The 12,474-nt window shown below is 32.3% G+C and overlaps 1 protein-coding gene across 1 annotated transcript; it reads left to right on the top strand.

Annotated features, from left to right (window-relative positions):
* The first annotated feature begins 1,808 nt into the window (after positions 1-1,808).
* Positions 1,809-8,365, top strand: LOC142230600 (uncharacterized). The gene is made up of 2 exons (XM_075301238.1): positions 1,809-2,089; positions 7,025-8,365. Exons 1-2 carry the CDS (start codon positions 2,086-2,088, stop codon positions 7,840-7,842), a joined length of 822 nt encoding a protein of 273 aa, XP_075157353.1. The 5' UTR covers positions 1,809-2,085; the 3' UTR covers positions 7,843-8,365.
* Positions 8,366-12,474: the final 4,109 nt, after the last annotated feature.

Here is a 12,474-nt window from a genome sequence, read left to right as displayed (position 1 = left end):
GATGCTATGCTAAAGCTGATAACATCGGATGGTTTTAGCCTAGAATTGTTGAAGGACGTAGACACATACAACTTTATAAAAAATGGCATTCGTGGAGGTATTACTCAATGTAGTAAAAGATATCACAAAGCCAATAATAAATATATGAAAAACTTTAATCCTGATATTGTATCTACATTTTTATTATATCTTGATGTTAATAACCTATATGGATGGGCGATGCAGCAATTCTTACCATATGGTAATTTTAAATGGGTTGCAGAAGCTGACATTATTAGGGATCCTAACGTAATCAAAAATTTTAAATTCGATTCTCCTGAAGGGTATATTTATGAAGTTTCAATAAGTTGTCCACCCCATCTACATAATAAATTTAATGATTTACCTTTAGCGGCTGAAAACAAAAAAGTGGGAGGATCGAAACACAACAAACTTGTTGCAGATCTTACACCAAAAGAAAGGTATACCATCCACTACATGACACTAAAACAATGTTTAGAGCAGGGCTACGTTCTAAATGAAGTGCATAGGGTGCTTACTTTTAGTCAAAGACCATGGCTAAAGGAATATATTGACAAAAACAATGATTGTAGGAAAAAAACAAATATTGTTTTTGAAAAAAATTTCTTTAAACTATTGAACAATGCAGTATATGGCAAAACAATGGAAAATGTTGAAAAAAGAAAAGATGTGTCTATTGTAAAACAGTGGGCATATAGTGACAGGCGTAAGTTAGGTGCTGAAGCTCTAATTTCAAAACCAAACTTTCATAGTATATCCAAATTCACAGACAATTTTTGGGCTATTCAAATGAATAAAACAAAAATTGTTTATGATAAGCCAATATACTTAGGATTTTGTATTCTAGAATTAGCTAAGTGGAAAATGTATGACTTCCACTACAACTTTATGAAAGAAAAGTTTGGTGAAAGAATACAATTAAACTATATGGATACAGACTCTTTCATATACACCATCGAATCTGAAGATGTGTATGAAGAAATTAGACCTCATCTTACTACACATTTTGATACATCTGAGTATTCCGAAGATAACCCTTTCAACTTTCCTCTTGTAAATAAAAAGGAAATTGGATTAATGAAGGATGAAAACTGTGGTAAGATTATGACAGAGTTTGTCGGTTTAGGTCCAAAAATGTATTCATATACTGTTGAGGATGGTTATGAAATTAAAAAGGCTAAAGGTGTGAAAAAAAGTGTAATGGACAACTATAAAATTGATGACTATAGGAATTGTCTATTTACTAAAGAAAAAGTTTGTGATACAATGCTCACTTTTAGGTGTAAGCTACACAACATCTATACGAATGCCTTGAAAAAAGTTGTATTAAGTCCGTTGGATACAAAGCGTATGATCAAGGAAGATGGAATTAATACTTTCGCGTGGGGTCACCATGAAATTGAATCAAGTATGGAAAATATGCTAGTTGATATAGATGGCAATGGTCTAGATTTAGATTTAGGTGCAATCGAAACTGATTCCTCTTTAGAAAATTTAGTTCAACAATATACATCTGATTTTGATATGGATTTTAATGATCTAATGGATATAATTTTAATGTAAATACACTAAACTATTTATTATGTATTGTATGTATTTAAAAAATTTAACATTAAGAATTGTTATTTATATAGAAAAAAAATGTAATAAATAAAATGAAAAAATTGATGTATACATTTTTGTTTTATTTTTATTTATTTTAAAATTGATTATGGATATAAAGGTATGTATGGTTCATTGAAAAAAAAAATTAAATAATTTTTCGCACATTTCCCGTCAATGGTGTATATTCAATATAGCGATCGTGAATTATTAAACAATATGCTATGGTGTTTGCAGGAATGGGTTTACTGGTTTCGAGTTCAATTCTGACATCTATGGGACCTTGTTTGACCATTTCATTTTGGTGGCTAACATCGATGACTGCCATGGGGGTGTTCTTAAATTCAGCGCTTGTTAGTAATGGTTGTGGTTCTTTCATATAAAAGCTGTGTTGAAATTTGGCGTACATGTCATATAGAATAGCATATCTATTATCATCAAATTTGAGATTAAGATCATCATATGGGTAAGTATCGGAATTTAGATGAACTTTTAAATTTACTAGATTACAATGTATAAACTTGTTGTTTTTTTCAAATACCACGATTACAAATCTGGGGCGCTCTCTATTTAATGAAAGCTTTACATTCCAATTACATTTTGTCGCATTTGGGAATGTAGGATTAAAGTGACAATCCCAACTCCGAAAAGCAAGCGGTAATGTGGTACCATCTTTAATCGTTTTTATAATTTTCAACTTTGTTATATCGGAAGCTTGCACATGTGGTATTCTCCATGTTATATTCTGTATCGTTAGTTTAACCATTTCTTCAGGCTTTGTGGAAAAGCAAGCATTATGATCATTTGAACTGCGCAACAAAATTAAGTCATGTTTACAGTTTAACACGATTTTATTGAAGTCCTCTGCGAAGCCCAACAATAATTTTAACGGAACATAAAAATTAAATGACCCGTTTTCCATGTCATTGTGTTTACTCCATCCTGCATTCAGCATCATATTCGAATCTAATTCATTGAGAGATAAATAATTTTTTATAGTACTCGCCATTCCTAAATAACGTGTTCTATCAATTTCAACCCCATTGATTTCATAACGAATCTCATCAAACATATGTGCTACACAATTATTTCGCAGTCTAGCATTTGGTGTTGCTATACCATCCATCAGCGTTATGAAGCCTTCTATGTAGATATAACTTTCAGATGGTAAGACATAGAGATCTTGATTTTGGATTGTTATTCTAATTTCATCATTATTTTTATATGACTGTATATATGGCATATAGCTATGATAATCCTTCTTAATAATGCTTTCATCAGAAAATGGTTTTTCTGCAACGCTTAATATTTCAGACATTTTTCTTAAGCTGTAGTTTTAAAGATTTTAGGAATAGTTTATTTTCTTTAGTTAATTTACGTTTTATAGATTGGGGCAGTATATTTTGTGTAATTAGCTCGGCTGCTCGTTCCGGAATGGAATCATTACCTATTTTATTGTAATATTTATTATAGATAATCATTTCGCTTTCGGTTTTAGATGAAATCGTAAAGTAATCTCTTCACCCCGAAAATTTATTATACGCCTTTCTTGATCCACAATCCAAACTTTTAGACAACTTATTTCCTTGACATTCACAGGTAAATAGATTAAATTCCTGGGTATCTCATCCATTTTATATCCTGGAGAGACATTCATAGCAAACTCATGTATTATATGCGACGGTGTGTTATTCATATATGATCCTGTGATTATATTACATTGGACTTGGATGGCATTCACTTTCATTATGTTCACTGATTGATGTGATTTATGTCGTGCATTAGGTAGCAAAATTCGATTGTTGAAGCCAAATAGCGCGCCAATAGAACGATCTTTGTTAAAATCAATAATGTCGTGGGAGGAATATATTTCAATTTGAAGTGTATTATTATTAGCCTCAATCTCTAATATTTTGTTGATATTTTTCTTTACATATTCATGTTTTAAAAATTTAACAATATCCTCCAGTTCATAAGATCCCACCGGAATTTCAATGCAATCACCACCAATGTGGAAAAGATTGTTATCGTAGTCAATATTTGGAATTGAATTATACGAATGAAAATCAACTAAAGCACATTCATATTCATCATTAAGTTGTATGGGTGGGAAATAATTGGTTATGAGCACCGACGATCTTCCGCTTAGGGCTAATGTAATTGACATTATGAAAACTTGCTTTAGAATGAAAAACAAAATTAAGTTTCAATCTTCTTTATTTATTTTATATTACTAAATACACATCATAAAATTTCATTCTTATTAATCCATGAATTGTGGTCATTAGAAAATCCCAACCATTTAACATATGCTTGTTGACCTTTTGTTTTTAGAATTTTTTCAACGAGGTAAACATCAGGGTGTCGCGTTCGCAGAATTTCTTCTCTATAGAAACCTCCTTTTATTGGATTACCTTGATAATCTTCCAATAGATATGTGGTAGGATTAGTGTTTTGGATAGAACTTATTCGAAAAATTTCCGTACTGAAATTAGGTGTATATCCTTTTTCAAATATATTTTTATATTTACTTATGCGAACATAGTCACCAACATGGAAGTTTGAGGGTTTATATACTTTAAGATGATTGTAAGCAGTTTTTAAAATATAATCCTCATTATTTTTATTGACATCAATAGGAGCCATTTTTATTGTTCTGTGTATTTTCCGATTATATTGATTAACTAAATTTGGTAAAATGTCAATCCACTTATAGGAACCGTTGTATGAGAACTCTTTAAACATAAAATTTTTTAACGTACGATTAAAGCGTTCTACGATGGATGCTTTCATCACACTAAATGTGGAGTAGTGGTTTATTGAGTACTTTTGCGTAAGACTTTTAAACTCTTTATTAAAAAATTCTTTACCATCGTCTGTTTGTAGATTTTTAGGTGTTCGACCTTTGTTCAATATTTTTCTAAATGCATTGGAAACATCATATGCATTCTTAGTTTTAGTTGGTTCTGCCCATGCGTATTTTGAAAATGTATCGATGACCGTTAAAATATATTTATATCCTCTATTTAAAGATGAATAAGTTCCCATTTCAACCAAATCAGCCTGCCAAAAGTCATCAATTCCTTTCATTATATATCTCCGACGGGGAAATTTTTTCCGGGCTTGAGTGTGTATCTCTTGTACTATTCCTCTTTTGGCCATTGTTACTTTGTAATTAAATTTGATTAATGAACTTGAGATGTTATTCGCATATCCGACAGGACTGTAAATATATCCTTGATAATAGTTTTTAACTGCGATATTTCTTGATGTATTGTATTGACTTCAATATTTAAGTCTTTTTTTAGTAATTCACGTGAGATTTCGATTTGTTTTTGTAAGTAATTTTTGTTGACTGCGTCTGCACTTTCCACCGGTACCCCCACGTTTTTAATCTTTTTATTTTGGAAATCGATGTTATTATGCTTGTCAATAGCAATACCAAATATTTTCGGAACATATCTTTTCAACTCACTAGAATTTGAAAAGTGACCAAACTTATCGACGCTCATATCTCGATTGAATGCAATTGACAATTATCAGAATATTATATTGGCCTCCCTTAATTCTTCAATTATAGATATTATTTCATTGTTATGATTTGAATGGCCAGCTTGTTGAGATGCAATAAGAAGTTTTAAGCGTTCAACTAATTCATTCGGATCATCCCAATATATATAGTTTGGTTTATTTAAATTTAGGCTCATTAAACCTTTACCAGTGTAAGTGTCACCAAAAAGTTTCTGGATAATCTTTTTATATTTATATCCTTTATTCCCTCGTATTTGACCAACAGAATCATAGTTCTTACGATGAGCATTTGTTCCCAAAAGAATTTTCTTGTATATATCCAATTCCAGTGAATCATACTTTTGTGGCTGTTTCTGGGTAATTAATTCAAACAAGCCTGGCGTGTTTGCCCACGATTGATTCCCAACAACAATCTTATCATCGCTAATGTTAATAGGACTGTTTCCCAATTTCCACACTCCATTTTCGTCTTTATATGGTCCATATACAGTATCGAGAGTTTGATCATTAAAAAGTTTAGTTAAATTAATAGTATAGAAATTATCATCTTCCAATTGTGAAAAATAATTTTCTGAATTTTCTTTATTGTCGCTGTCTTCATCACTTTGAGAATCCAGTTTAGAATTTATAATTTTTTGAGAGTGTTTATCAAAATTTGATTTAGGAGGTTCGGTCTTTATTGGTGTGCTACTTTCAAACTTAAAAGTAGGAAGTTCTTTATTTCGCTGTTTCATTTTCTCATTTTTTAATTTCATTAAATTATTCAATGGATCTGTTAAAGGCTTGAATACATTTTCCAGTTTATGTGAAGCGTCGTCTTCTCCTAATTTTATGCTTTGAAATTTTTTTCTCAAAATTTTTCGAGATTTTATTAATTCTTTCAATATTTTTTCATTCATATTGTATCACCAATAGAAATCTTTTGAATTATTTTAAACCGATAATGCTAACTGATGTATCGCTTTCGAACCGCTTTCGAACCGCTTCCGAACTGCTTCCGAATCGCTTTCGTACGGCTTTCGAACTGCTTAGATAAGTAAAGAACCGCCCTTAAAATAATTTCAAATCGGTTGCAGATGAGTTGGGGTGTAAGTAGACGTCTGCATACAGTGGAAAGACATATACTACTAAGGTGTAATAAATATGTCAAAACCTTTTCTATATCTTCCATCAGCGATTTCATCGTCTTTGCTTATAACCATAAAACCATACCTATCCCTCCAACATTCACGACATATATCCACAAACATTTTATAGGACATATCGCTACCCACATGGTCATTAAATATATGTTTCATATTCGTTTCATCTTGCTTAAAAACAACAATTATGTTTGCGTTGTCCCGTATCAAATGTTTTGGTATGCGACTGTAAGTTTGGCATAAGTAAAATGAGTCTACATTTTTGTGACGACCCATAGAGAAATAATCACGAATATTATTCTGTTTATCGCATGCGACATCATCAAATATCATTATAGAGTTTCGTTTTGCTTCATGTGGCGGTATAACATCGTCGTTGTTGTTATATATGAAGTATCCCATACCACTTATAGGCTCAATTAGTCTTCTCAGGTATTCATATTTGGGTTGATATAACGATTTTGAGTACAAATATATATTTTCAAATGTTAGCCCATTTTCACTTTCTATAAGGCTTATCATAACATTAGTTTTTCCGCAATTTGATGGGCCCACAATTAGACATCGAATGGAATCGGGTAACAATGAACCATGTTTCGATTTATTAGGTTTCGCTTGCGTAAAATCTAGATCACGAACAGAAATACTTGTATCCTGTTTAAGTAAACGCATATTGACGACTAATTTATTATTAAACTGACCAAATAAATTTATGTGTTTATTTTTAGTTGAGAGCATATATATGTTTGTATTTCGGAAGAGACAAGTCAATCGCAAACGATCCATACAAGGAAGAGGATTCGTAAACAATTTAATCAACGCCTTACCCATTGAGCTACATTTACCCGGATACAAATTTTGTGGACCAGGAACAAAACTCGATAAAAGATTGAAAAGGGGTGATAAAGGGATAAATGCTTTGGATGCAGCCTGTAAAATTCATGATATAGCTTATTCACGAAGCTCAGATATTGAAAAACGCCACAAAGCAGATAAGGAACTCTTAGAGAGGGCGTGGGAGAGAGTAAAAGCTACCGAAAGTACTTGGGGTGAAAAATTAAATGCTTATTTAGTCTCCAACGCAATGAAAGCAAAACTAAAACTTGGCATGGGTATGAGGAAGAAAAAAGCATGCGGACGTACAATTTTCAATTCAACAATTAAAAAAGCCAACACACTACTAAAGAAGCAAAAACCTGTTGATATTAACTCTGCAATAAAAATCGCTCGGAAAGTTATTAATTCATCATTCAAAGGGAAAAAGTCACATGTCGTCATCCCAAGAGTTATTAATGTTCCTAAAATTGGCGGTTTTCTACCATTGGTTCCTATTATAACAGCACTAGGTGCCTTGGGTGCAATATCTTCGGGTGTATCATCGATAGCAAGAACAATTAACACTGCTAAAGATGCTAAAAAGCAACTAGAAGAGAGTATGCGTCACAACAAAAGTATGGAGTCAATTGCTATGGGTAAAGGACTTTATCTTAAACCATACAAAACTGGTATGGGTATTACCCTAAATAATACGGATACAAAAAACTAATATCTAAGCTACCTAACAGACCGCTGACAGATATAGACATCCAAATATTTGGGAAAGAATATATACCACATTTTCGAGGAGTCTTTATGCGAGATAATCTTCCGAAAAAATGTCAAACAAAAGAATGTGGTGTAGTAAACTTAGACTCAAGTATAGGATCTGGAACTCATTGGGTAGCATATTATAAAAACCACAAAGAAATTGAATACTTTGACAGTTTTGGAAATCTTCAACCCCCACTAGAAATATTGGTTTATTTAGGTCCCAATATCAAATATAATTATCAACGAGTGCAAAGGTTTAATGCATTCAATTGCGGTCATTTATGTTTACAATTTTTACTCCAAATTGTATCACAAAAAAAAAAAAAAAAAATAAATAATGTTTAATGTTCTCTGTTATTTGAATATAAAAGCAAGATGAGACTTTCCTTGATTTAGTTGGCTACGAAATATTGTCCGTTATACTTCGAATCATGTATGTACCGGATTTTGTATTGGTGGACTTTCAATACTGTCATGGGAATGATGACAGCATATATATAAAAGAATTGGCGTATATGCGAGGCTATTCTGTCGTACCCAGCTATTTCCTATTCAAACCCCCTTTCGATAACAGAGAACTAGTCAAGGAGGGTAAACGGAAAAACACATATTGTAAAAAATATGTTCACGGCTTAGATTGGAAAGATGGTGATATAAATTACACTGAAGTTGGCGATGCCTTGGAACCACTAAATAGTTATAAGTATGTGTTTGTTTTTGGACAAATTAAGAAAGAATTCCTTCAAAAATATTTAAATACAAATATTGTAAATCTAGAGTATAGAACAATTTTCCAAAATATGAGAAGCTACTATACGCATTGCCCTATGCATAAAGATAGGAAATTCAAGTGTGCTGTAAATAATATATTTAAATTATTTATATATATAGAGAAATTTTATGAATCTATAGAGGAAATTATTTATGAAGAAATACAAAACTAAACAATATTTCTAAACAAAAATAAATAAATAAATAAATAAATCTAAATAAAATAAAATTCATCTGTGTTTCAATTCATAAATTTTACATGTATTCCAATATCAAATATAATTATCAATTAATGTAAAGCTCTGAAATGTAAACTTGATATTTAACACCCTCATTTTCTGAATATAAAAGCAAGATGAGACTTTTTTATATTTAGTTGGCTTCGTAAAATTGTCGGTTATACTTCTCATCATGGTCAATTTTCAAAAATCAGATTTTGTATTGGTGGACTTTCAACATTGTTTTGGAAATAATGATTGCATATATATAAAGGAATTGGCGTATATGCAAGGCGGTTCCGTTGTACCAAACTATTTTTTATTCAAACCTCCTTTCGATAGGAGGGAACTTGTCAAGGAGGCCAAACGGAAAAATGTACATTATAAGAAATTTATTACTGGCTTAGATTGGATAGATGGCGATGTAAATTACACTGAAGTCGGCGAGGTCTTAGCACCCTTAAATAGTTTTAAGTACGTGTTTGTCTTTGGAAAAATTAAAAAAGAGTTTCTTGAAAAATATCTAAGCACAAATGTTGTAAATCTAGAATATAGAACTGTTTTCCCAAATATGAGAAACTATTATACCCATTGTCCTATACATGAAGATAGGAAATTTAAGTGTGCTGTAAGTAACCTATTTAAACTATTAAGATATATAGAATGGCATGATTGTATAGATGACATGATTAGTAAGACAATAAAAAATGAAAATTGTTCACAACAGTAACCCATATGCTTTAGTATGTATACTGCGGTGGGATTATTTAGTTTTATAATTTTTTCTTGTTCTTGTCCACCCAAATTCAAACTAATTCCAAATAAATGAGAAGAAACATATATGATATTAAAATGTTATTTTATTTTATATTACTTTGTTTAAACTTAAATTATTTTTAAAATTTTTGCATCAGGATGTAAATAGAGTAAATCTTCCAACATTTCCCTATGACTTTCCGGGTCCATGTCATTATCTGCAATCCTCATTAAGTCATCCAATGATATTTCACAGAGGAAATGTTGGCCCTCCGGTATATTCTGTTCTTCCACTTGCATGTTGTTTAGGATTCGATCATTCAGATTTACGTTTTCATCCTCATCATCGCTGAATATAATTTGGGATGGTGGTAAGGCCATTTTTTTTCTCGTGATGTTGAGTTGACGAAGGCTGAATTGAAACTGTCCCTATGAGTTTCTTTTGGACACTCTTTGAAAAACTGAAAATTCATAAATTTTCGAATTCCATTGTAGTGAATGGAAATTCGATGCATTTGAGATAATTTTTTGTTTGGACACTTGTAGTTTTCAAAACACTCAAAATATTCTATAAGCAATACATTATGAAATGCGATTTCTATTGCATGTTTGTTGTTTCTCAAACCCTATGACAAATTCTAAAAATTGACAAGAAAAAAACACAATGGTTTTGTTTCGAATTTCATTCTTTATTTAAAATTTTCATTTTTTTCTTTTAATAATTAATATGGTGCGTAAAATGGATCGGAGGACAAACACTGTTTCAACTCCAATCTGCTAATTGGATTCTCCTTATCGTCTGAAATAGACACTTTTGAAACAGAAAATTCTCCAGAATCTATACGTTGAATTGTATCATCATCCAGGCTGTTAAATCTTTTGGGTAAATATAAGATTTGATCATCCACCAAACGCAGCACTATAGAATCCCCATACTTTGTAGTTGTCCTATAGCATCCTTCAATAGAATAGTCCTTATGTGTAACCATATCCTTAATATGTAGGATACGTTTTAAATTTTTTTCATTGAAAATGGACACGACATCTATAGCACCGGACATATTTATTTATTTATTTATTCTAATTCAATTACGTTTTCTGAACTGTGGTATAATTCCAGAGAGCATATGGCTTTTATAAGCGATTGTTCAATCCCAGGCGATCAGAAAACTCCACACAGCCAATCAAGAAATGAAAACGAATAACACAAATATTCGTTTTCATTTCTCAGTCCGAAGATTTTTTGAATGACCTTGCGACCTATCATAGAAAGCCCATTAAAAAAAAGGCCCATGGACAGACACTCTGCCTCTGATTTTAGAATGCTAAACAAATCAATAGCATTCTCAACAGTGAAACACTTATCTCTTCACCCTACCCCTTTTTTCTATGACACATAAACAAACACCAAATCTAGGTTTCAGCGATTGTTCAATACTAGGCGATCAGAAAACTCCACACAGCCAACCAAGAAGTCAAATCGAATAACACAAATTTTCCCAACAGCCAAAATCTTATCTCACCCCATCCCTATCTCATCTTCATGATACATGCACATGCACCACACAGCCAGTCAATGCACTGAACACAATGACACTCATGCATATAGGGACAGCCAAACTAGAGAATCACTTATCTCTTCACCCTATCCCTTCTTCTATGGCACATAAATGAACACCAAATCTAGGTTTCAGCGATTGTTCAATACTAGGCGATCAGAAAACTCCACACAGTCAACCAAGAAATCAAATCGAATAACACAAAATTTCCCAACAGCCAAAATCTTATCTCACCCCCTCCCTATCTCATCTTCACGACACATGCACATGCATTTCTTCAGAATCTCAGACGGTCACTTTGTCTCCCATTTTAGAATGCTAAACAAATCAATAGCATTCTCAACAGCGAATCACTTATCTCTTCACCCTATCCCTTCTTCTATGGCACATAAATAAACACCAAATCTAGGTTTCAACGATTGTTCAATACTAGGCGATCAGAAAACTCCACACACTTTTCCCAACAGCCAAACTCTTATCTCTCCCCATCCCTATCTCATCTTCACGATACATGCACATGCACCACACCGCCAGCCAATGCATTCAATACAATGACACTCATACATACAGGGAAAATTTTTTTTGGATGACCTTATGACCTATCATAGAAAGCCCATTAAAAAAAGCCCATTAAAAAAAGCCCATAAAAAAAGGCCATTAAAGTGGATCAGTCTATACGTATTACACTACTAACATCCATATATATCAAAGGCATTACTGAGCGGAGATAACCCACCGATGAGAACTTTTTTATGCTGGGATAGAAGCCACCATAATCTGTATCGAAGGCGGGCATGCTAGCTAACCACTGCACCACCGTGTCTTCACCCCAATTTAGCACTTTCTTACATGCTTTCTCCACTTTTGGAGACCGAGAAGAGTTTTTGTCCCCAAATCTCATGGCAGTGCTCTAAAATTCTTACTAATTATCCCTTTGGAGGTTAATGAGCATTTAACAAAAATAAGCCTTGTTGCCTATTCTTTGTCAGGCTAAGTAAATTTTTTCTTCTTTTCTTTTATTAAGAGCTTTTGAATCGTCCATAGGCCAATAAAAAAAGAAAGGAAAAATGCCTAAATGTGTCGATATCATTTTGAGATGAGAAAAATGTTTGTTACTTTCTCATTTTGTTGTTTTTGAATAATCCTTTAAGAGATGTTACTGTCAATGGTTCTCAGTTAACGATGGGGTTTACATGGTCTATAGTCTGGTCTTATGCCAATTTTGTTGGCCAATTTGGGAATTCCACATTTTGTTTTGTTTTGTGAAGGAATTTCTTCGTTCCC

Source organism: Haematobia irritans, chromosome 3 (genome assembly GCF_050003625.1).
Source record: "Haematobia irritans isolate KBUSLIRL chromosome 3, ASM5000362v1, whole genome shotgun sequence".
Lineage (NCBI taxonomy): Eukaryota > Metazoa > Arthropoda > Insecta > Diptera > Muscidae > Haematobia > Haematobia irritans.
This window is presented reverse-complemented; position numbering and strand designations above follow the sequence as displayed.